This window comes from Aplidium turbinatum, chromosome 5 (genome assembly GCF_918807975.1).
Source record: "Aplidium turbinatum chromosome 5, kaAplTurb1.1, whole genome shotgun sequence".
Taxonomy (NCBI): Eukaryota; Metazoa; Chordata; class Ascidiacea; order Aplousobranchia; family Polyclinidae; genus Aplidium; species Aplidium turbinatum.
Genome location: NC_137476.1, coordinates 26,201,676 through 26,227,752, shown reverse-complemented (window position 1 = coordinate 26,227,752; position 26,077 = coordinate 26,201,676). Strand labels below are relative to the sequence as shown.

The window sequence follows — 26,077 nt, the reverse complement described above, 5'->3', positions numbered from 1 at the left end:
TTTAGCGCCATGAGGCGTGTAAAAATGTGGCAGTCGAACATATGTCGAACTGCCCAGCATTATCGCTATATCTTATTTTAAAACTTTAAAAAAGTGCCCTTTTTTCATAATCCTGCCCCTCCCCAGTCAAAAATCGTTCCGGCGCCCCTGGTCTGTCCTCATTCACACCCACATCATTCTGAGCACTCCAAGAACTGCATCTGATACTCTGCGAGCTGTGTCGGTACCGGTACTGGCATCGCCATTTTCATTGAAATCATAATCTGGAAGCCGTTCCAACACTTTTTGCGGATCGAAAGGATGAATACCGCATTTTCGAAATGCACTTTTGACGTTCAAAGTAATCCCATAGAATACTGTTCAAAGTAACCCCATCTAGTAGGCTACCGTATATGACCCAAGCTTTCCAAAACTACTACAAAAAAACTCGATGTGCATATTGATATAACTTGCTTATGACTTACCCTGCAATTGATAAGAAGGTCTTGCCCAAAAGCGTTAAAACCAGTCAGACACACTGTTCCCGACAATTTTCACCAAATCAAACGTCATATAAAAACCGTTCAAGTCTACTGAATATTACGTCATGGAAATTCCTAAAGCATGTGCCAAAATTGCACCAGCGTTCATAAGAATTGTGTCAAACCTGTTTGGGCCTGTTTGGGCCTGTTTAAACAGGAAATATTACATCAGCTTTAAACACCTGTTGGAATGACTTCATAATTGTCTTTCATTATTGCGTCACAGTACTGCATACGTGAATTTGAGATATTGCTATCTATTCTGGTCATTCGTAAAATGATTGTTTGAAAGTTGGCCGCACATTTAACTGTTGGCTTAGTGCTTGCTAGCTGGACAAAGGTTCCGTCTTTTATCCAAGTAATTTGTATTGTAGTGACAGTTTTTAGGTGTACGGCGTTGCACCAGTCATTTCGATAGCCTCGGGCTAATTTTACTGGAATACACTTTTGAATAGACGTTTCGAAAGTGTGTTTATTTTTGGGTCATTGCATGCAGACGAACGGATTTGGGAATCTTACGTTACAATTTTCCCACGAAGAGATTATGGTTTACCGCTGTGACCACACACAGTGAAGTATTCTTATACCTTGCCAAAACTGATTATTTCGCTCAAAATCGAGGATGAAAGCAGAATAGTCTCAAAACAGCAATCTTCTTTGTTTTCGAACAGAAACGGTTTTCAGAAATAGTTTACCAGACACTATTTACAAATTGACTACTAAACAGAAAAATAAAACAAGCAAAAATACGTTTTTAGGTAAACATAAAATGAACAAACAAAATAAAAAAAAATGTTCAAAGTTAACCTGGCGTTCAAAGTAGCCCCGGTTTACGGTACACTAAATTCATCAACGTATTGTCCATTCGTTGTCCGTGTGAGCCTCTGGGGCCGAAGAGCATTGAACAGTTCTTTATCGCTGCATGAATAGGTTAGTAGGCTACATTAGCCTTAATCTCGCTTAGGACTGTAGCCTAATCCACGTAAAAGCACGGGTTTAAAGCTACTCAAGTCAGCTGCTTGGAAATGGGATAGCTTTTTTAGAATTTTCAATCTCGCTTGGTTGCAATTGAAGATGACATAAGCTTAGCCGATCAATTAGGCTAACCTACTCAAAAATGATATGATATCTGGACAACACTGCACACCTTGAACTCTAACTCTAGCACATTTAGCAACGTTATTCATAAGCAGAAAATAAACAGAAATGGTTTAGGCTACTTCCTTCAATCTTGCTTGGACACTTTTCCAGATAGCCTATGTGGGATCCATTATCATATGCCTGGCACAACGCAGTTTTTCATGTCAAAGAATTATTTCATCTATTCTATTCGGTGCTGCTGAATGGAGAGCAGTCCTTAGAATGCGTTGCTCAAGCACACACCCCTAGAGACGAACCGCAGCGCTGCTTGATCTTGAAGCTTCTTTTTTCTCTCGAAGTCACGCGCTAACCAACTAAGCTATCGGGGCGAAAGCTGACAGAGCTTTGATATTATTATCATTGCTTATTTGCATTAGACAAAGCTGCCCAGTGTCCATATCCAAAACAACGAAATAATGCAAACTGCAAATGCATTAAGATCACAATGAACCACTTTTGATGTCGTCTGGTTAAGAGCTCATGCTCACTGAACATCTGTTGTTACAAATCCAAATACAATAAGCGTTGGAAGAATTGAAAGTAGCCTATTATGATTTATCTTACTTCATGACTTTATAGTTTATTAAATAAATATCTTTGAAAACCGTAACCGTAGCCTACTTCGGATAGGTCTGTAATTTTCATCAGTTGTTCTGCTAAACACTGGTGTTCCGTAAAAGGTAGTCAGGTGTTCCGCAGTCGAAAACCAAACTTCGCCTTTGTCTTTTTGCAATTCTTGCCTGAATATTAGCTTTGTGCTCATCCTAACATGTATTGTTGTGATATCTTGACAAAAAACGACCAGTGAAACAGGCCCAGATATTTCAACCAGAAAAACTGAAAGTGAATGCATTGTTGTCGCGTTGTTTATTTTATTGCACGATTATAAATTTTTTTCCGTGGATCAAAAAAGGTTAAAAAACACTGGCAACAAACAAAAGGTTTTCCGTTTTCCTATAGCCTCGCTTTCAAAGTTTCAACTTCCAAGTTTTAGGATTCAGGAAATTTTACGTCTTTACCTTTTGGTCTTCAATCTTCATGATAGGGTAGGCGAGTCTAATCTTCCTGTAGCTGGAGCTTAGCCATTTTAGTTGGCCAATAAGTACAAGCTTGTTTTTTCAACTCAAGAAAAAATGGTTTTATTCCTAATTGTAATCTCACTTTCATTTTCCCAATTCTAGTTGGTTCTCTGCTTTTGTTTAGGTTTCTGAACTTTATCTACTCATTTTTCAATGTTTTTCAGATATTACATTTTGAAAATTAAGTTGACTGTCTGTAACTGACACTGAATAGGGGGATATGTTGCCCCGTGGCAGCTATGAATCTTGACTCACTGTCCTTAACCGTGTCCCAGATCAGCTACCTCGTGGCTAATTTGACAAAAAAAAACTACAAGCAAAACACATCAGAACTTTCTACTGTAAGTTGCTTTAAAACATCATCTTTATGGAAATTGAAATGCTTCAAAGAAGCTTAAATGTGGTTAGTTTAGTTGAACAACTAGTTTTTGCACTTGACAAAAGTACGGTGCAACTGCTTCAGAATAACTCATAATCTTGGTTTGCTCAGGCCTCTTAGCTCTAGGCAACTATTGTGAAATGGTTGAGAAAAGAAGTTGTTAAATGGCTTTTGAAATAATGCGCCGATACCGGTAGGCCATGTGGGGTGCAACCTAGTTCGTACCTTGAACCATTCGTACGGTCAGTTCGTACCCTGAAAAGATCAAGAAAAAAAATTAAAAAAAGCCGAAGTCGCTGATTGCAGTTTAATAGCACAAAGCCGAAGTCTCTGATCTGAGTTTCCCCAAACAATTTGAAACAAACTCGAGGGTAAGGGTTAGCGGAAACTGCAAAACTGCGGAAAAATGTTTGTAGAAACTGCGATCAGCGAGGGTTAGAGCATAGATTACTCTATGGTTATTGGTTAGAGTTAGGGTAAGCGGAAACTGCGGTTAGCGGAAACTGTGGAAAAAATGTTTGTGGAAACTGCGATCAGCGAGGGTTAGGGTTAGAGCATAGATTACTCTATGGTTAGAGTTAGCGGAAACAGCGGAAAAATATTTGCGGAAACTGCGATTAGCGGACTTTGGTTTTGAGCTATTTTTTCTCTCAATCTTTTCAGAGGGAAAATTTTAAAATTTTTGCGCAAACTGCGATCAGCGACTACAGCTTTTTTTACTGTAATTTTTTTTCTCGGTCTTTTCAAGGTATGAACTGACGGTCCGAACTGTTCATGATACGAACTACGTTGCATCCGGCCATGTGTGGTCACCGGCTTTCACTTGTAAGTCAACAATTTACCACTCAGTTGGTAGGCCTATACCGTATGAAACTTTTCTCCACTTGCATTTGTATTTAAAACTTTTTTGTCCACTCTCAGTTAAACGTGAAGCTTTTTTCTCTTTACTCATAAGGTAATCTTTTTTGGGTGCAACCTAGTTCGTACCTTGAACCATTCGTACAGTCAGTTCGTACCCTGAAAAGATCGAGAGAAAAAATTAAAAAAAGCCGAAGTCGCTAATCGCAGTTTAATAGCACAAAGCCGAAGTCGCTGATCGGAGTTTCCCCAAACAATTTGAAACAAACTCGAGGGTTAGCGGAAACTTTGGTTAGCGGAAATTGCGAAACTGCGGGAAAATGTTTGTGGAAACTGCGATCAGCGAGGGTTAGGGTTAGAGCATAGATTACCCTATGGTTATTGGTTAGAGTTAGGGTGAGCGGAAACTGCGGAAAAATGTTTGCGGAAACTGTGATCAGCGAGGGTTAGAGCATAGATCACTCTATGGTTAGGGTAAAAGTTAGCGGAAACTGCGGAAAAATGTTTGCAAAAACTGCAATCAGCGAGGGTTAGGGTTAGAGCATAGATTACTCTATGGTTAGAGTTAGGATAAGCGGAAACTGCGGTTAGCGGAAACTGCGGAAAAATGTTTGCGGAAACTGCGATCAGCGAGGGTTAGAGCAAAGATTACTCTATGGTTAGGGTAAAAGCGGAAACTGCAGAAAAATGTTTGTGGAAACTGCGATCAGCGAGGGTTAGGGTTAGAGCATAGATTACTCGATGGTTAGAAATTAGAATTAGGGTAAGGGGTAACGGAAACTGCGGAAAAAATTTTGTGGAAACTGCGATCAGCGAGGGTTAGAGCATAGATTACTCTATGGTTAGGGTTAGCGGAAACTGCGGAAAAATGTTTGCGAAAACTGCGATCAGCGGACTTCGGTTTTGAGCAATTTTTTCTCTCGATCTTTTCAAGGGGAAAATTTTAAAGCGATTGCGAAAACTGCGATCAGCAACTTCGGCTTTTTTTGTTTTTTTTTCTCGATCTTTTCAAGGTACGAACTGTTCATGGTACGAACTACGTTGCATCCATCTTTTTTCACAATCAAGGCAAAGTCTTTCACACGCCGAGTGGCTATGGACATACCCAGAGATGGGCAAGATCAAGATCACCAAGAATAGGTGATCTTGAAGACCAAGATCACCAAACTATGTGATCTTAAAGATCAAGATCGTGATCTTGAAGATCAAGACCACTTTCAAGATCACTTTTGTGTACTTGAAAAAAAATGAAGTTTTTGATCAATGATGTTACATAAAATAATTGCTATAAGCAACCTGGGTGGGTCTGCTACTATTCGGTGACAGGGTTGGAAAAAATCATGATTTTTTTTAAAAAAATCAAAAAAATCCGATTTTTTTGATTTAAATCAGATTTTTTTGATTTTTTTTATATAAAAAAGCGTCGAGTCTACTTGGGGGGGAAGAGATCATTTTAGTAAGATAACAGAATTATTTTTAACCCCTTAATTGATTGAAAGGCTTTGCTTTGCAAGTGTTTAATCATTTTTATTATCATATTGTAGGCTAGCCTGTCTAGTGTCTATTGCACATATTTTTAGGTAGGTGTGATATGTTGCTTTATACTAAATCATAATGTGCATATCGAGATTGAGGTACGTCTCAGACTGTCATCTCACTACAATAAGATCTTTCCTTGCGTTTGAGCACACATTACTTTGCTTTTTTGCTCAACTGATGCATAGTCTACAACCAGACTTTTTGCAAAGAAAGTTTAACTGTGTAATATAATTATGTTACCGACATACCATACCAAAACAATAAAAGTTCAGATGACACAAAATTGCAGTTTATTTTGCATTGAGAAGTTTGTACATAAATACAAGCTCGCCAGCTTTTGTAGTGCCAAATCGATTTCGAACTTCTGATTGAACCAGACCAAAAGTGGAAAAAACTGGCCCAAAAACTGTGTTTAGTGAACAACACTGTTTGTTAACTGCCAAGTAAACTAAGTTGCCTTTCAAAACATGCATAGCCTATAGCAGTGGTTCTCAACCTTTTAGTCTTGGTGGACCCCTTTTGGTACCTTCGAAGCGGTCGCGGACCCCTGAAAATTTATATTTGAAATTTTGGTAGGCTGATATATCGCATCTCCTTATGGAATCATATCGCTCACCTAGAACCAAACTATGTTATGTCCACTTTTTGCAAAAATCACTTTTTCAACTTTTCTTGGGTTTTGGACATAGCTCTATCTGATGGCATGCTCAGATTTCTCTTATGTCCATTATTTTAGCTTTTAGCCTATGTTAAGTCCTGCAGAAATTTCAAAATGTTCAAACTAAACTGTGCTATGTCCTTACCTGGACTTAACATAATGTCAACCTATTAACTGTGTCTGGACATAACATAGTTTGTTGGACTTAAACTAGTTGCTACTTTTGACTGATTGAAAATGCTGGACATAATACATGTTGTGAAAAGGTGATCTTCGGGTTTATTTATTGATGGTAAATTTTCAGCACCCTTTTACCATTGTATCACTCAGAGATGACACAGGCTGTGTAAGGCTGGTTGCTATGGGTCAGAGAACATCCCACAGCTTGTTTTCTGTGTGACAGGTATAGGGATGGGCAATTCAGAATACCGAATCCAGAAGGATTCGGATCCTAAACTATCCGAATCCAAAACGGCAATAAAACCGGGTAATAAGATTCGGTTTTAAAGATATACATAAGTCTTGTGCGAGCTGTCAGCTGGAGACAGTGAACTGAAAAAAAGTGTGGTTTACTCCCTTTTTTCTTTGCACTGACACCATCCGCAGTTTCGCACTTTCAAAAACATTGTGCACGCGTTGTGCGCGCACGGCTCATGCAACTCTACGTCACTCGCTCGCACGAGCAACCAAAGAAACTAAGCGCGCAATTTTCTTCACGCTTTGTACACAATATGCACAATCGTGCAATGCTTTTTTTCAATTCACATGCGTATGCGACTCTGCGATAGTTTGACTGGTGGGCGTAACAACATTGAGCAGATGCCCCTTGCTAAAGGAGTTGGCTCTGAAACACCTCAGCATCTTTCGAGCGATTCTTTTCGACTGCGGCTTGACGGAAACTAAGCTGCGCTCCCGTTCAGCGTTGCCAGATGGGGAAATAGAATATCAAATTAAAAAATTCTGGTGAAATTTAGAGGTTTTTCTTGCCAAGCTTTTTGACCTTGGAACCAGATAACTTTTTGGTGAAATTTTTCCTACTCAATTTTTTTCAAGAAAGTTTTTTCAATTTTTTTAAACTTTTTAGCAAATAATCCCTGCTCGTATAGAAAACGTTTTGCAAGCGGTCTGCATATGGATGATGGCAGTGTCTTAAGTCTTAAAAACTATTTGTATTTAAGTGAAATTGCTTTATTTAGGGTCAGGGCCGTAGCCAGACCGCAGAGCAAGGGGGGGGGGGAAATTTTTTTTAGGGGGGGCCGACAATTTTTTTTGGGCAAAATCATTATAATTGCTGTTGCTTGAGAATGTTGCTCGATGATGTTGCTATAGCTGTTGCTCGAGAATGTTGGGATTTTTCCAGGGGGGGGGGCGGAATTTTTTCCGGGCGGGGGGCGATGCCCCCCCTGGCCCTCGGCTGGCTACGGGCTTGTTTAGGGTGTTTTAAATATCTGGTGAAATTTTAGTTACTTTTTGTTGCCAAGCGGCTTCCATCATCTGGCAACACTGCTCCCATTTGGCTGGAAGTCATTTAGAATGCCTTAATGTGTTGCATTGCAACAAACATTTACTTTGATTGTGTAGCTTTTGTGTCTGAAATTTTTTACTTTTTGTGTTGCTGGAGCCTGGAAGTTAATAGGATTCAGTATTCTGGATTCGATTCTGGATTCGGTTTAGTATTCTGGAATAATTCTAGAATAGTGAATTATTCTGAATTGCCCATCCCTAGACAGGTAGGGATGCCCAAAGTAGAATAATTGCCTATTCTAGAATTATTCTAGAATTTATTTTCGGATCTAGAATTTCGAATTCTATTCTAGAATCCTCGGCGTAAATTTTAACCTTTTCTTTTATTGAGAAAATACACATAACGGCATGAAAAAGAAGCTTTGCAAAGCTATCATTTTAACAAGTTCTCAATCGTTCACAACAGTGATGAATTGCAATGTAGAACGTTTATCTCCTCCAGATGCTGCCCTGTCAGCCTTGTTTTGAGTTTTCCAACAGTCAGCCCAGCGCTTGAAAACGATCGCTCCAAAGAAGCTGATGTTGCTGGAATGGCCACGTATTTTGCAGCTAAATTGTGCAAAAGTGGGAAGTCTGCTTTGTTGCAAGACTTGCAGGCGTATTTTTTCAAAATTTTTTTTATTTTTTTATAATTTTTTTTTCTCCGTATTATTTCCGAATTCAATTACCCGATAAAAAAGCGGTTTTTAGATTCGAATCTGGATGGATTCGAATCTCACGGATTCGAAATTCTACTTTGGGCATCCCTAGTGACAGGCTGCTATTTTGACTTAGGGCATTAATGATAATGACCAACCTTTCAGTTTTTCTCCAGTCCAGTCCAGTTTTTTCTCCAGTCATTCTAAACCAATCCTACCATAGTGACAATCACTGATTTTAGCCAAGTTGTTGACTTCAAAAAAATTGTGAATGATTCACCACAATACTCACATATCATGCGAGCCTCAACTTTTGATTCTGACGGTGAAAAAATACTGTGGAGCAAGATTATGCAATTAAAGTTTTGCAAGGTAAATCCAGTCAAGCTATACTTCAAGTACAAATGTTCAAAGCCGTCTTTCAGTGAAATAGACTTCATAAAATCAAGTCGACAGAGCAGCAGACGACTTGCAACTGAATTTTCATTGCCGTTAGTTGTGGAACTACCAAAACGTTACAAATCACAGCTTGCAGTAAAAAAGGACAAAAAAGCCGATTTGATGAAGTTATTGTAAAAAAACCTCATTCCTCCACACCATCACCATTTTTATGCAGACATTCCAGTAGCTGAACAGTGAACACCAATCTTAGTTTTGCTTTTGTTTCAGCTGGACTCATCTTGACTTCCAAAAGAACTGTTGAAAATTCTGAGATCCTAAGTATCAATTTTGCTGATATTTAGGTCGCAGAATTATTATCTTTTCTTGTAATTTCATCATGTTGTTTGTTCGTTCTGTAGATACTCTTGGAAATTAGCATAGAGATTTTATTTACCCATTCCTTGAATTCTAGTTTTATGAATGCATCACTGGTTTGCAGTGATGTACGCGCATACAAAAAATATTGACGCCGTCAGCGTAAATGCAAACGTTCGAAAAACCATACACCGTATGCGTCAACGTAACTTGTAAAACAAGTTGACAGCGTCAGCGCATACACTAGCGTAAACTCATTTTGTTTGCTAGGTGCCAAACATTCACACGGTATAAACCACTCGAAACAAACAAGTTTTCTTTTGAATTTCCACGAAGAAACACAAGCATCTGAAGTGTTCATCTGACATTTTGCTGCGTTTTGGTTTCAATATGTCTTTGCCCATTGAAAACATTCTTTCAACTGCAGCGCTGGAAGGTATTGGTGTGTTGTAGCAAAAAAAAATACATTAGAAAGTATGCGTTGACGTTGTGCGCTAAAAAACCGCGAAAACTTTACGGCGTAGCCTCAAGCGACAACTATCCAAAAAAATGTGGTTGTAACCGTTAGCGCAAACAAAGTCTACACCGCAAGTCTACGGCGTAGCATTTGCGGCGTATACGTACATCTCTGCTGGTTTGTGACAATGATTAAGGTTGTCAGATCAACTAATTTAGTAAATACAGTATTGTTTAATAACTTACACTGTTTTAATTGGGATGTTTTTTTTAATGGACCCAGACTCCAGATGTTAATTTAGTTGAGCTGTTAGCGATTATTTCAAAGTCTGATGAAAGTTGGTGGTTAGGCAGCTAAATTAGAAATTCAGAAATCTTAGTTATGGTTCTATCTAACAAATGTGATTGCAGCATAGAACAATAAAGCTTTCAGCTATTTACTAACCAAGTCTTTTGAGGAAGCCATGTACCAAAAGTCCAAAGAAGACCTGTCAGATTTTATAGCACTATTGCAGAAGATGTGTAAGATGGCAAAGAAACAATTGATAATAATATCACACACGACTAAGTGAAAAGATTGTGTGGTATCAAAACAGGAAATCATGGTTCTACACTGTCAAAAAAGTTTACAAATGCTACCTGGAGGCTACTATCTCAATTTATAGCTCCATCTCAAATTGTTTCAATGTAAAAACAGTGGTTGCAACACTTTAATCGATTTTATAAGTATGCTATGTCCGTTATTTCATGAAATTACCAGTTAGAATATTCAAAATCAAACAATGTTAAGTCCGTCCAATACTTGAAAAAACACTATATTGCTCACTCTAGTGGTTAAAAAGTATCATAAATGATGCCTAACAAACAGCAAGATATTACTAGTCACACTGGTACAAAATATTGCATATATATATCGGGAGATAATTTACAAAAACCCAATTCAAAATCTATTTTCCTGTTTTTCTCAAAACTTGAAAAATGGACATAACATAGTTCGGTTCTAGGTGAGCGATATGTTACATAAGTTTCAAAGCAACACACTTGGAAGGATTTGCTGGATTCGCAACGCACTTGATGATTGATGAGATTGACGAAATTATGTTATTTATTTCTTTGCATCAGACAAGGTTGTCCATATTAAAACCAAAACACAAAAAGACAAGACCTAAGGAGTCACTTGGATGACATGTGCAACATATCATTATAGTGCTTAAAATATGTCGTTTTATAGAAAGCGTCTGAGGACATTAATGCTATGATAAGAGAATTGAGAGACTTGTAACAACGTTGCACAAAGGCATAAACTGTTTTCCGCAATAGAGCATCAAAAGTTGTAACATTTGCATTGACTTGACATTCACGTGCACTAGTAAAGCGAGGTATATTGTGTAGAATTCAAAATGAGTCATTATATGCAATTCTAATCCGATTGATAGAAGAACGGCGATAATTGTGCCAAAGTTGACAAGCATAAAGAGATGTACAGTTAGAGCGAAACAACACATTTTTTACTCTCCGTGAACATTTACTATATTTATTTTTTAATTTGTTTACAGTACAATAAAGAGATTAACTTGTCGCAGTATGTCCTTGTCATCTGATAATGAGTACGTGATATGCACACCTAAATACTTAACATTTTCAACAAACTCAATCGGTTCTTGGTCAAGAATAATCCTTGGGGAAGCAGACAGATCGAAATGTTTGGGCTTAAATAACACCCCAAAGGATTTTCTACAGTTAAAAGTAATGTCATGTTGCATTGCAAAGTCTTGGCAGATTTCAATCAATTCACGTAAACCAAAAAGGCTGGGACAAAAGCAGCAAAGGTCATCAGCAAACATAATGTGATTTACCAATGCATTCCCTACATAGCAACCCGCTTTAGACATGTTAAGCTTTTTGGATAAATCATCAACATAGAGCAGGGCTTCCCGATTGGGGGTGCTCGCACCCCCTGGGGGTGCGAGTAGCTGTTGCTGGGGGTGCGAGAATCCACCCAGGAAGAAGAGCTATACTGTATATAGAGATGGATTTTGTTTAACGAGGGAGGTGGTGATTATCTCTCAGAGCATTCTATGTTGGCCTATATACAGCACAATGCACAACAACAAGAAAATTCCACCCGACAAGTTGCTGATAACAAAAATTTTCCTATTCGTTAGGCATATAAAGGCCGGTGAGCTGCTTTTCTGCGTTGTTTTCGTACGCATTTTGAATTTTTTCTCAGAACCACTCCGCTTCAAAACAGGGGGTGCGAGATTGGCTTCGTCAATCCCATGGGGTGTGGGGTGATAAACGAATCGGGAAGCCCTGACATAGAGGGCAAAGAGGTAAGGGCTCAAAACCCCACCCTGCCTCACCCCATTTGAAACATGAAAAGGCTGAGAGAGGTGGCCACCCCATTTTACACGCATAGTTTGATGACTGTACCAATACTGTAACAAACGGACAAATTGCATAGGCACTCTTCTTTCAATCATTTTTTTAAACAATGTGTGATGATTAATTTTATCAAAAGCTTTAGAGGCATCTAGAAACACGGAAAAGACAGGTGTATCATGCGACGTATATGAATGAAGGTATGAGCTATCTGTTGGCACACAGGATCAAACATCAGTAATCCATATGCTCATTAGATGTTTTTCAATAAATTTTATCAAAAGTTAATAGAATATTTGCGACCATTAAAGAGAATTTTTCCCTTTTTTCATTTGTAAATCGACATTAGATCAACATTAATTCGTTATAATCATAGCCGCTGCAAAACTGTGAGTGGTGATGAAAATGCAAACGTTAGTCAGCAGTCTAAGTTAATCATTGATCAACAATCTGTTGTCTCAAAAGAATCAATTTAAACATAGCCAACAGAGTATTTTTTTTAAAGGGTTTAAGTCATTTAGTGTAGGTATATGATATGTTTTAGTTAAGAAACCAAACCTTTGTGCTACCGGTATGTCCTTTGTAACTTCAAACGACGCACCAATGCGTTGCGACTTACAGTTTGAGAATTACTGTAGGCTAATACATAAACAAAACACAAACAAATTTTCAATTTCGTAATTTATTAATCATGCTAAAAACTCAGAAACTTTCACGGACCCCCTGAAATCGCTTCACGGACCCCTTGGGGTCCGCGGACCCCGGTTGAGAACCACTGGCCTATAGCCTTAAGTATTTAAATATAACTTTTGTATTACAGAGAAGCAGTGAAACGTTTGTTGATGTATTTATTTTTATTTTAGCAAATAAAAAATCATTTCAGTTTTTTAATTGATTTTTTTGATTTTTATTGTTTGATTTAAATCATGATTTAAATCAATGATTTAAATCATTTGATTTAAATCAACCAACCCTGTTCGGTGAGTCCGATTCGGTGAGTTCCTAACCCTTAACCACCCCTAACCCTAAAACGGCAATGATAATTAGGCTACGGTACCCAATAATTTCAAAAAAAATGCAAAAAATGACCAAATAGGGAATCGGATTTACCGAATTGGACTCACCGAATCGGACTCACCGAAATGGGTTATTCTGACCTGGGTAAAGGTATATAGTTGGTATTGCTAACTTTTACTTTTAACTACTCGATCACTGGCCTAAGAATTATAATAAGTTAGTGACTGTTGGCTGTTGCTATTAGGGATGCAACCTAGTTCGTACCCTGAACAGTTCGTACCCTGAAAAGGTCGAGAGAAATAATTAAAAAAAGCCGAACTCGCTGATTGCAGTTTCCGCAAACAAACAAAAACTCTTAGGATCATTACCGGAAATTTTAAAATGTTTGAGGAAACTCCAATCAACCCTATCCCTTTTAAAATGTTCGCGGAAACTGCGATCAGCGACTTTAGCAAACTCTTAGGATCAATACTGCATTTACTGGAAATTTTAAAATGTTTGTGGAAACTGCAATCAGCGACTTCGGCAAACTCTTAGGATCATTACCAGAAATTTTAAAATGTTTGCGGAAACTGTGATCAGCGAATTCGGCTTTGTTCTATTTTTTTTTTCTTGATCTTTTCAGTTTGTTTGCGGAAACTTCGATCAGCGACTTTGGCTATTTTTAAAATTTTCTTCTCAATCTTTTCCTAACCCTAACCCTTTAAAAATGTTTGCTGAAACTGCAATCAGCAACTTCAGCAAACTCTTAGTATCATTACCGGAAATTTGAAAGTGTTTGCGGAAAAACGGAAACTCTGATCAACGACTTCGGCTTTGAGCTATTTTTTCTCTTGATCTTTTCAGGGGGGACATTTTAAAATGTTTGCAAAAATTGCGATCAGCAGCTTCAGCTTTTTTAATTTTTTCAGGGTACAAACTGAGGGTACGAACTAGGTTGCACCCGCGATTAGGCCTATCAATTGTTGATGTCGTTGGCGTAAAATCGCAACGTCACACCCAAGGCCGAGGTTAATTACAGTAGTACTAAAAAAGTCGCAAAATTTGCAATTAGTTTTATACTTTTTGTTTATAATAAATAAATAAAAATAAATTTTGAACGGCATCATTTTTACCAAAGTTTTGTCTGGTTCATGTGGGAGTCTTTACACGTGTTACAAAGTAGTTTTAACTTTCAGTGTATTATGTCAATGTTTATTGCACCATTTATCCATCTGGCAACCTTGATACTGTTGTCTGCTATCAAAAAAGTTCAGAGGGTTGCGGTCAGACAAACCGCTTCATACTCAGACCCTAGACAAGTCTTGGTTTGGTTGATTTGCTGCAATAAACCACTTTACATGACCAAAGTCAGCTAGAGTCCAGATTTTTTAACACCCCCATTCTAGACTTTTGAAACATCTAAAATTGGGTCAAAGAAAGCAAACATTTTTTAAAAATTTACACATGGAAATTGTGAGCAAAGTTAAATCATTTTTATTATACGTCAACATAAAGTACACGGAAGTTGACTTCTTTATTATGACCAACACAGAAAACTTTTTTCAATTTTGAAATGGCAACACTGACCAGATTAGATGGCAACTTTAAATCGTCTTTTGTTGGACGACACATATCACATTAACTGTGGCTTAATGTTAGTAGTTGCCACTAACTGCTTTGTACAGTACAAGTTATAAAAAAATGCCTCTATCTAGTAAGTAAACTTCAATTTTAAAGTGATCTTGATCTTATTGTTATTCAAGATTACACAAAAAAAGTGATCTTAGATCAAGATCACCAAACACGCCCATCTCTGGACATACCTAGGAACGCGGAAATTTTTTTTTTGATTTTGTTAAATTTTTGGATGGAGCCCAGACTTTATGTGAAAAATACAAGATGGTCGCCATACAAATTGACGAATATGCAATGAATTTTCTTCCAGTCAAGCGTTTGAGCTGATTTTGGTGTCAAAAAGAAGCAGCAAATTGAGCCTGTTACTTCAAAAGAGCAACAAAATGCCCAGCATGCTTGAAAGTTCTCTAAAGTATTGAAACTATTATATTTTGGTCATTATTTTTCATAATTTCCTCATTTTTGTTTGGATGCAACCTAATACGTACCATGAACAATTTATACCGTCAGTTCATACCTTGCAAAGATCGAGAGCAAAAATTAAAAAAGCGAAAGTCGCTGATCACAGTTTTTGCAAACAATTTAAATTTTTCTTCAAACAAACAAAAACTCTTAGGATCATTACCAGAAATGTTAAAATGTTTGCGGAAACTCCGATCAACCCTAACCCTTTTAAAATGTTTGCGGAAACTTCGATCAACCCTAACCCTTTTAAAATGTTTTGCGGTAACTGCGATCAGCGACTTCGTCAAACTCTTAGGATCATTACCGGAATTTTAAAAATGTTTGTGGAAAAGCGGAAACTGCAATCAGCGACTTCGGCTTTGTTCTATTTTTTTCAGTTTGTTTATTTGTGGAAACACCCTAACCCTTTTAAAATGTTTGCGGAAACTCCGATTAACCCTAATCCTTTTAAAATGTTTGCGGAAACTGCAATCAGCGACTTCGGCAAACTCTTAGGATCATTATCGGAAATTTTAAAATGTTTGCGGAAACTGCGGAAAAACGGAAACTGCGATCAGCGATGTTCTATTATTTTCTCTCAATCTTTTCATTTTGTTAGTTTGCGGATACCGATACCCTAACCCTTTTTAAATGTTTGCCGAAACTGCGATCAGCGACTTTGTTTTTTTTTAATTTTTTTTCTCGCTCTTTTTAAGGTACGAACTGACGGTACGAATTGTTCATGGTACGAATTAGATTGCACCCTTTTTGTTTGTGCAACTTGAGATTACTGGTTGCATCCAAGAATAATAATGACACTTTCTTTCAACACTATACACATAACTTGTTACTGGTATGTATGAAATTTACATAAAAATGTCATGAAATACACTAGATTATTTGAAACAAATTACACATCAAACGCTTTTGACATCACATGATGTCTTCTTCAGAAATAACATGTAGTGATATGGCAGACACGAAATTGACTTCCTTGCTTTCTCAGCCAATCTCAATTTTTCAACTATCGGGCATAAGCCTGGATATGGCAAACAATTAAAACAAAATGTAATCAAGTATTTTTTTTTAGTTGGTCGAGAGACACGGGACAGAGGCTGAACGGCACCTGTTTCGTTGTCTATTCTCGTGGATTGATTTTGGAGGTGATGGTAAATCTACAGGAAAGGATTACCAGCAGGTTTGCTTTATAATTGCCTTACCTTGTATTGCATGTTATAAATGAAGACTACTTGACTATTGTGTAATTACTGGTATGTCTATAATACAAACCTGCTAAAATTATGTTTTGATTGATAAACTGCTGGTGTTTATGATCCATTGGAAAATAAATTAATAGCATGTTTTTTTTAGACACAACTCCTTATTCAAGAATTTTCTACACTAATAACTCGTCCGAGTTTTACATCAACAATTTGTCATTCGCTTGAAAATCCCTTATCACATCAAAAAAGTCTTTTTCCCTGTAGTTCTTTGTTACCGAATATAAGCCGAGTGCTTGATTTGAACAAGGTCCAAGAATTGTCTCTTGGAATTGCCTTGCAGCACTCTACCATTAAAGACTTACAAAAGCAAGGTAAGTGTAATAAAAATACTGCTTCATAACTATCAGCCTTTAAAAACTCATTAAATTTTGAGATAAAACAAAACAAAACCAACACTCCACAGTTAGGAAAAAAATATTAAATGCATTTGCGGTACTCACGGTAGCAATGCCACAAATGTATATACTTCATGATAGGCCTAACATGCCAGGTACAAAACGTAACATAATAATTAATAATCAATGATTATTTTCAGCTACCGAGTTTGTAGAGAGCAAATTTCCTGAGTTTATTCAATTTCACACAGAGAGTGGAAATCGAAAATCATCTGAGGTAGAAAAGTTTCATTTTTACTTCTATATTTCATAGCATATCTTATGAACTATACTGAAAATTATATACAGTAAATGAGCACTTGCTAGGAAGTATTGTGGAATTGCACACATGCTTAATCTATGAACAATTAAACATGTTACATGTATTTATACTTTTATGCAGATTGACATTTGTTTTATACATACTCAATATTTAAGTACCGTACCGCTACTTCCTTTCTAACAGACTTTGATAATTTAATCTTGAGATCTATAGTAGCCATACTTCTATCAATTTACAATATTGTATGTCTGCACCAGGTAAATGTGATGTCATTCTGTTGCTAGACTTTGTTTTATGTTTTTATATTTTTTAGTACGATATTGGTCTTCAAGAAACCCCGGTTGAAGTTTTACATTTTCTGTTGACCTATCTTGTGCAAAGTTCACACATCTCAAGTGAACTAAAGCAAAGCTTCTTTAGCCTCTTGAAAAAAGGTATGTTCACTTGACAAGTTGGGTCAAAACTTACTTTGCAACCGCAGTAATATGGCATTTTACATAAAGACAAATATTTTTATTGACATTTTTCCTGAATTAGATGCGTTAAAAACTTTGTGCGTTTACTTAAAAAAGCTCATTTGTTTCTTGCAGTTAGCAGGGTACCACTCGAAATTATGCATTGTCCAATTTATGAAAAAGTAGTACTGTATAGTGTGTACCATATCTAATTCACTACTAATTGGCTACAGATGTACTGCTAAGTATCGTAGCAAATATAAATAAGTATCCTTCTAGTCTATATTTTCGATTCCCAATCTGTGATAGCCCGAATTAAAACACATTTTTCATCAGGGGAGTCAGTTAAAGTTGTCTGTTAAGAACTCGATGGCTTACCGGTAATACTAGTGTAGTGATTGCAGCTTATGTCCTAAACTAAACTGGGTTGCTTTTTCCTGAAGATTTTTCGCCGGAACGTTGTCCGATTGCTCTGCTTCCGTTGATCTTTTTTGAGGAGGACGACACTCATATGGAAAAGTTGCTTGCCGATTCTTCAATATCTCCAATCATGACATCTTCATCAAACAGTGGAGGACAGAAATCCTCTAGCTTCAATTCAATAGCAGACGTGTTACGCGAAACGGGCTATAATTCGTGTTCGAGGTTAGTGGCACGATCCATAATAGCCGCTACAGTACGCATTTTATAAATTACTACCCAGACAGCAAATCAACCGCTTTTTACACTGATTTTACGCCTGCAGACGTTAAGTCAATGTAAAAAACGGTTGATTTGTTGTCTGGGTGTGGAAATTTTTTTGATTTTTTCTTTGTATAAATATGTAAAGTGCTTGAGAATGGATACATTTTTCTTTTTTCCATCCTATAGTAACAGTGGTAGTTTTTAATATTTAGCAAGTGTCAAACAAACATGCAATCATGGAGTCGTTCAGCTTTTTACTGGTCGTTTCCTCATCAAGTACAAAGATGCAACTAGCACTGCACCATAGTCGTTTATCTTTTTTGTACTTGACCCCAAAGTATTAGGAGCATTTTTATTACGTTTCGTGAAGGCCATATTTAAAGATACGTCTGCAAACACTGTCTAATTCCAAAGTAAAAGACAGCATCTTTTTTTTTTATAAGCGGATACATTGGTGTCGATGGGAAGTAAATCTTGCCAGCCAGAAACATGCAGCTGTGCTTAGCACGAAATAAACATTAAGCAGTTTGTTTGAAATGTTTAAGTTTTGAGCAACTTTGACCGTTTTTAGACTTATGTCATGTTTACCATATTTTCTGACAATGTGTGGTGTGAATTTTATGGGAAATCTCACTTATGCAACTTTATATTGCAGCGTCGACGAATGTCGAAAAACACTTTTGACTTATAAATTCCGCAATGTTTCTGCTGGCCAAGTTGCCAGAGTTCTGTCCATGATGACGCGCACAGCCTCTGAAGCGCTAGAGGGTGTTCCGCTGCTGCAAGTATGGACTTGACACCAGTTTTGGAGGAAGTGCATATACCCAGACAACAAACATCCGTCTGCAGACGTTGAATCAATGTAAAAAATGACGGATTTTGCTGTCTGGGTATCAGCGTATTTTTATATTGTTTTTAACGATCTTCGTAAATATCACAGCATTATTCGAATGAAATATCTACAAAACTTGATAACTCTTTGATCTTTTAGCATTGTATGCAGTTGCGTAATTGTGTCAAAGTCTAAAGATGCATTATTGTAAAAGTTGTGTCTGCACGCAGAGCGGAGGTACTTGGGCAGACAATAAAAACACCAACGAGGATACAGCTTCTTCGTGGAACGTAGACAATTTTATTCAAGTTGCAAAAGAAATGGTAAGATCGATTGGAAACGATGCCTGAAGTGTTGATCGTGGCTTACCCCATATGCTTTGTATGTTCTCAGACAACAAAATCCGTCATCTTTACATTGATTTAACGTCTGCAGACGTTGAATCAATGTAAAAGTAACGGATTTTGCTGTCTGGGTACATTTTTTTACTTCAACTCAACTGGAGACTTTCCGTGGTTGTTTGGTTGTCATGATTTGGAAGCTGTAAGTACGGAAAGACATTTCCGCTTTGCTGTTTTTTTTTTAGTGTTTCCCCCTCCACTCACTTGTTGCAGCTTCCACTTTTGCCAAAGCAGCTTTTCCGCAACATCCTGCTCAATGTAAAAGTCTGCAAGTTCACCGCAGCTTTGCTGTGCTGTGTAATCCGGGTAACACGCTTGCCCTGGCTGCTACAACGCTAGGTATCACTTGGTACCAGAGTGTTTCAGAAGACACTAAACAAAGCGGGAAACAACTTCACTTTAGTAATTCCTATTTTTCCTCATCTGCAGAATTCGTCTCTTACCGCCCGAGACGTGTTCATTGAATTTGATCATCCCGATTTTCTTGTGGAAGATCTCAAGGGGTTCCGCCTCCTGGTTCGAGCAATCCGCCTGCTCATGAGTCCCCCACACGAAACCTTCCCCATCGACATCTTGTTCCGACTATGGACCAATACCCACGGCCAAGTAAGTAACTATTAAGTTGAAAGTTGAGCTCCCTATCTGACCTCGTATAACTATATATGACGTCATATGACATCGGTTTGACACCATGTAAAAGCACGCAGCTATATTTTTTGCTGTATCTGTTGTATATATCCAAACTTACGCCAAGTGGTTGAAGATTTAGATTAAGTGGACGGGAAGGCAAGGAAGCCGATCTTTGTGTCCACCTTCACGCATGCCTTTAAGTGTCCTGCCAAAGACACAGCCGCATGTTCGCGAGCGGTGTCGAACTGGTATCCTTTCAAACGTCTTACCAAGGCTCTTATCACTCGGCCACGCAGTCGACAATTATTATTGACATTCTTGAATGTGGACACTAAGAAAGTCTTTCGCTCCATTGAATTCAAATCTGTAGCCAAAGGCATAAGTTTGGATGCGACAAAAACATGTTTCTCTTACCAAATTCTCTGAACAGTTTTTGTGGATACGACAATCGTTGATGAATCCGAACGTTTTCTGTATTGCCGACCACGTGACCCGACTGACTAACGTTGAAATCTTGAAGCAACCTATCGATGAAGAAAATCGCAATATCGTAACATGGTAAGGTTGCAATCAATATCCATCCGCTTCATTTTAACCGAACTGTACTAATGCCAAGTGTTCGTACAAATCTTATTGTTGGCTTTATTTGTTTTATCTCTGGCTAGCCTAACTTTTTTCTTTTTTTTTGTAATTTTTCCTCAACTTATGTTTCTTTACGTCAGGAAATCACTGGACTTGGTTGAATGTTTAATTCTTCTTTCTGATTGTGTGCATTACGATGAAGTGAAGATATTGTTTCAATATCCTTTCAACAATTGCCCGGATCTGCTGGCTCTTTCACTCGTTCAGGTACCAACAGTGCATAGTTTCGGAAGAGCTTTATTGTAAAGTGTGAAGTAAAAGTACTTCATGTGCTTCAATTAAAAATTAACGTCATTTAGTTTTTTGCATTCATTGGACTGATTGTCTTTTGTATGGTATATGCCAACGCAAAGATACAAAGGGTTACCTTTTTGTAATAAACTCAAGCTATTTGGTAATAAACTCCAGCTATTCTATTGAGGCCATAAACAAATTCTGTATGTGGTGTAATGCCTTAAAATACTTATAAAGGACACTTGTAAGCAGCTGCAAAGTCACTATGGCTCAAAGACCATCATGGTAACTTCGCAGCTTCCCGAAAAAAAAAACAAAAAAAACGGACAATCTTGCTTCGTTGGTTTATCATTTTATTTCTGCGCACTGAAACTTTGTTTAACGTAAGTCAGTTTGTTACAATTTAAATCCTCTTTGGGTTTAGTCCAGCACGTCGTGGCAGCTTCTAAGAAGAGAACTGATCATGGGTTTGGTTCCCGTGTTCCTTGGAAGTCACCCGAACGCCGCCATGGTGCTGAACAACGGCCTGTGGAACGGCCAGGTAATTGTCTTTGCTGCTGAAAAGTTACAAGGCCTTTTTTAGAATTTACGTTGCTAATGATAACTGGGTAGTAATAAAATCGATTATACATACGAGAAGTTTTTTCCCAATCTGGAGTTGGACTCAAAACTAATCCATATTATTTTCTACAGCATCAAGCGCTTGCAGTAGCTACTTAATTTTCACCTACTAACAAGTATATGCGACACAGGTTTTTAAACTTGCTCAACTTTTCAACAGGGAAACTCTTCCACGCTGCGCAAACTTGTCACTCACAGCATGGCTGACTGGTACATGAGGAACGACCAATACGACCAACAAAAATTATCAAGGATTCTTGATGTAGCGCAAGACATGAAGGTTACTGAGAACTTACAAAACTTTTACTGTTGATTCTTTCTGTATCTAAGTGGATACTAGCGAAAAGGAGAACAATGTTACAATTGTGGGCTGTGCTATTTTATGAAAATATTTTTTGTGTTGATGATTTTTGTGTTGATGATTTGATGATTTGTGTTGATGATTTGTGTTGATGATTTGTTTACATAGAGGAATTTATAGTTTATTTTATGTAACTTTCATGTCCGGCCGTCAAAACCTGGGGAAGCTATTTGGCAGATTTACCTGATGACCATATAAAGTTAGGTTTAAGCGGTGAAAAACAATCTATTGAAATCTACAAGCATACGTTGCTTTTGGCTATATACATGTTTTTTATCGATAATATTTTGATACAGCATTCGATTAGAATGATTGCGTTATTTCAAACATAAAATCCAAAACGGCCGTTCTTGCCCACAAGAAGTTATTTCAATCCCCCAGTCGAAAATTGATCTTCCATCCTGACCAGTTATCTCTTGTTTTCATCGATCTCGTACTCCATGAAGCGGTTTTGAAATACTATTTTTTCGTGCAGGCTCTTTCCGTGCTGCTGAACACAACGCCACTTGGCTTCGCCATTGACCTTGCCACCCTGGCATCACGCCGGGAGTTTCTCAAGCTCGACAAGTGGTTATCGGACAAGATCCATGAACATCGCGAGGATTTCATTCAAGCTTGCATCACCTTTCTACAACGTCGATGCCCAAACATTCTCGGTACACCTTACCCTATTCTGTTACATATCAAATTTGAGAAGAACTTCTACACAAGTGTTAAAATCGAAAAGCGTTCTTCAGTTATTGGAGACTCAATACACTTAGCGGACTCAGTGAACACTGTACAACAGACATGCTACCTGTAGAGTCGTCACAACATGAGCCAACAGTCAAGAGAAAAAGCTCTTTTTTGAAAGAAATATGCCAAAGTTCCTATGAACATTGTTTTTCCATCCCGTAAAAATCACTGTAGACGTTCGGTTGTGTCTCTTTGCATACAGTAGTTTTTGTGTTTTGTTTTAACCCAAACAGAAAAATCCGTCATTTATATTGATTCAACGTCTGCAGACGTGGTATTTTACGTACCGTAATTTCGAGCAACAGTGGCTGGTTAAGTTCCACCACAGACCGGTCACCGAGGTTGAAGAGTGACGTTTCCAGTTACAGCATCCATACTTGTCAAACTGTTTTTTTTTCGCTGAGACTTTTCGGTCATTTGTCCGAAATGACTTGAAAAAAATCGGTCATTTTTTGTGATAAAAATATTTCCTTTCAAGTAGCTGATACTAACCCAAATTTGCCTGACTAGTGACTAGCTACAACATTAAGTTTCGCTGAGAAACGTTGTCGTGCTTTATCTGAGAAGAAAATTGACTATATATTTTTTGCATATTTTGACCGAATTGACTATTTTTTTCTGACATTTTGCTAAAAAAATCGGTCAATGACCGATAAATGACCGAAAAAAAAAAAAACCCAGTCGTCAAATCTCTCGATTTTGGCTTACACTGTGTATCAGTTAAGTTAGCCAACTATTGAACAAAACTCGGCTTGACAGGCCTGCTGTTTAAAACTCAACTTCTTATTATCTCATGCAGGTGGTTTGAACTTGAAGGAAGAAGCGTTTACATCCAACACTCTGCCTCCAGAAACTCTCACCACGATCCTTGTCTGTCTCCGTTCCTTTGCAGGGTATGTTCGATCGAACGTCTTTTCACCGAATTGAATTTCTATTTATTTCAAGTTCTGAGATATTGTTAATTCATTTGAGATAATTGCTTAATTAAATTAACTTCAACAGACCAGCGTGAGAAACGTAGCTTGCTTTGCATAATTTGTCAAGTAGTCTTATTTGTAATAGGCTTTTATTGTTAATGCTGTAAGCGGTATTCTACCAAGGTCTCGAGAGCAACAAAAATAAGCACTTTCTTCGAATGTTTTTAATTTTTAAAACTTTTCCAGAAACGTGTCAGCAGAGCTGTCGGAGAACATCATGACCATGGTGTCGAATTGTACCAATCTCCTCAACAAGACACGACCTCCACCAGGAGTGATTAATAAGGCTCCTCCAGCTCCTCCTGCACCACAACCGCCCCAAGCTCCCATTCCTGCTCCCGCTCCACTTCCACCAGCAAACTCTGGTCTTGACAACATGCTGACAAAGCCTGTAAGTTTTGATTAAAAATGATTGTATGCTGTTTTTAATGTTCTTAATTTTTTTCATTAATAACTCTCTTTTGTTTAATTATTTTTCTTACTTATTTCTATTTTAGCCAATTTTTTTTTGTCCCAGATGGATCCGGTCACTGGAATAAGTGGATTTTCCAACAAATCTACAATTTCTGCTCAGCCAAGTCTGGGAGGATTCAACACGGAGCTTGGGAGTCAGATTCCTGGAAATGGGCGCATGCCATCCGCCATAGGGCCAACTAATCCTGGTGGAAGCAACATCTCCAGCCCAGCAGGAGCAGGCATCCTTCCTCCACAATCAGGCATTTCTGATTCCCTTGGGATGGGATCCGGATTAGGTTCTAATCCCGGAGCTGTAGGCCCGGTTGGAGCCTCCGCAAATTCTGGAGGACAATTTCTAGGATCTTCTGCTTTTGCCTCCAGCATCAGCCAAGGTCTAGCATCTCAGCTAGGAAATGGAAGCTCCAACAGTCTTGGACTTTCTGGAGGTTTAACCTCAACCGCAGGACGATTAGGATCTTCCCAATTTGGATTTGGTGGTGGTTCACTATCACAAGGTATTTTGATGCAATAGATTGACTACACAAACTTTATTGTTATTGTAAGATTATACAGTAGGCCTACAGCCCTACACGTTATCACAACAGATAAGAATCCCAAATGAAATTTACTTGAAATTTACTGTTATTTTTGCTGTTTTTTTGACGTAATAAATACGAATGTTGTCGCAGCAAACTGGTCTCGAAATGTATATAAATTGAAAGTGTGGTTGGAAACATTTTTCTTTGAAAAACCTGGCTGTCTTTTTTTCTAGATTTAACTTATCGCTTGCAGCTTTGACCCTATCTTTTTTTCAATTCTAATCACTTTTCCACATTCAATTATTTTTTTCAGGTTTTTCGTCAAATCCTTTGCTTACGAATCTCGGGAACGTTGGAGGAATGTCTTCAAATTCTGACGCTTTTCCAAATCGAACGGATTTCCTACCAAGCTCAAAACCAGATTTACTTCGGAGCAAAATGCCAGATCTCTTTCAGCAACAGAAACAAGGCCTAGGAAGCAGTGGTAAGTTCCATGCAACTCTTGCTACTGTGAAAGTTTATTTGGTATCACTGATATCTCCGCTGTTTGTCCTTGTCTTTAGTCTTTTTTGCGTGTCATTGCTTTCGTTGTTAACCCTAATTTTTTATCATCTATTGCTTGAAAAAAAACTTGTTTTGGAGCTATTTATGGAAAAGTTACGTTGTTCGATTAAAAGTAGTAGCCTATGATGTCTTTCCTTTCAAATATACTACAGTATTAAGTTTTGTATCTCCATCTGAGCGGGATACCTGTCCTGAATATAACGTATCGTTTCATGATACGTAATGTAAATGTATTAATACATATTATACAAACAATAAATACTATCAATACCACAAAAAAGTGCTTATTGCCAAGCAAAAAGCGAAGCAGAGCAGAGTGAAATCAACTACATTCTATTTGATTAAGAACCTTCTGATGATCACAATTAGGGTGAAACACGCTGTTAAGATTGACCAGCAACTATAGTTTATATAATCTACTATTATATAATATACAAATATTGTATACAATGCATTTTGCTTCCAAATTGCATTTTACTTTACTCTTCTCGTTTGGTACAGGTGGCGTTGGAATGGGCGTCGGACTTGGGGGCTCACTTGGAGGGGGAATGGGGTCAGGACTTGATTTGTTTGGGCAAAAGAAACAAACAATGGGCTCTCTGGGCCCGGCCGCCCAGCAAGCTTTCCAACAAGCAGCGGCGAAGACGGCAAAACCTAACAGTGCGTGACGAATTGAAAATTATTTTATTTGTAATTCGTGTTTCGTGCAGATCATCATGAGTTGTCAACTTATGCATGTTTTTGTTGAGGGTACTAGTCAAAATTTTACCTGAATTTCTTGCTGAGAAATTTTTATTAGTATTTGTAAATATCTTCAGATAAAATCCTTGTGATACGTAAAATATGTAAAAGGGAGTTACGTTTTGTCAAAGTTTTGTTTTTCTTTTAGATCAAAAATTTCCACAAAACTGTTTTTTTTTTTCAAAACTGAGACTTTGAACTCACTAGCAGCTTACAGCAGGCAGTGTGAAACTTGCTAACTATGGTAGTGCACTAGT

The 26,077-nt window shown here is 37.8% G+C and overlaps 1 protein-coding gene across 1 annotated transcript in view; it reads left to right on the top strand.

Annotated features, from left to right (window-relative positions):
• Positions 1-2,919: 2,919 nt before the first annotated feature.
• The window catches only part of LOC145770800 (CCR4-NOT transcription complex subunit 1-like), a 40,665-nt gene continuing 17,507 nt past the window's right edge, over positions 2,920-26,077 (top strand). The window contains exons 1-19 of the mRNA XM_082582527.1: positions 2,920-3,081; positions 16,099-16,206; positions 16,380-16,602; positions 16,827-16,903; positions 17,262-17,382; positions 17,847-18,048; positions 18,743-18,872; positions 19,150-19,242; positions 19,750-19,926; positions 20,381-20,508; positions 20,673-20,799; positions 21,251-21,367; positions 21,608-21,727; positions 22,284-22,464; positions 23,343-23,436; positions 23,707-23,911; positions 24,038-24,491; positions 24,829-24,999; positions 25,581-25,739. Coding sequence (XP_082438653.1) covers positions 2,980-3,081; positions 16,099-16,206; positions 16,380-16,602; positions 16,827-16,903; positions 17,262-17,382; positions 17,847-18,048; positions 18,743-18,872; positions 19,150-19,242; positions 19,750-19,926; positions 20,381-20,508; positions 20,673-20,799; positions 21,251-21,367; positions 21,608-21,727; positions 22,284-22,464; positions 23,343-23,436; positions 23,707-23,911; positions 24,038-24,491; positions 24,829-24,999; positions 25,581-25,739 — 2,989 coding nt within the window. The 5' untranslated portion in view covers positions 2,920-2,979. The remainder of the gene's footprint in view (positions 3,082-16,098; positions 16,207-16,379; positions 16,603-16,826; positions 16,904-17,261; positions 17,383-17,846; positions 18,049-18,742; positions 18,873-19,149; positions 19,243-19,749; positions 19,927-20,380; positions 20,509-20,672; positions 20,800-21,250; positions 21,368-21,607; positions 21,728-22,283; positions 22,465-23,342; positions 23,437-23,706; positions 23,912-24,037; positions 24,492-24,828; positions 25,000-25,580; positions 25,740-26,077) is intronic.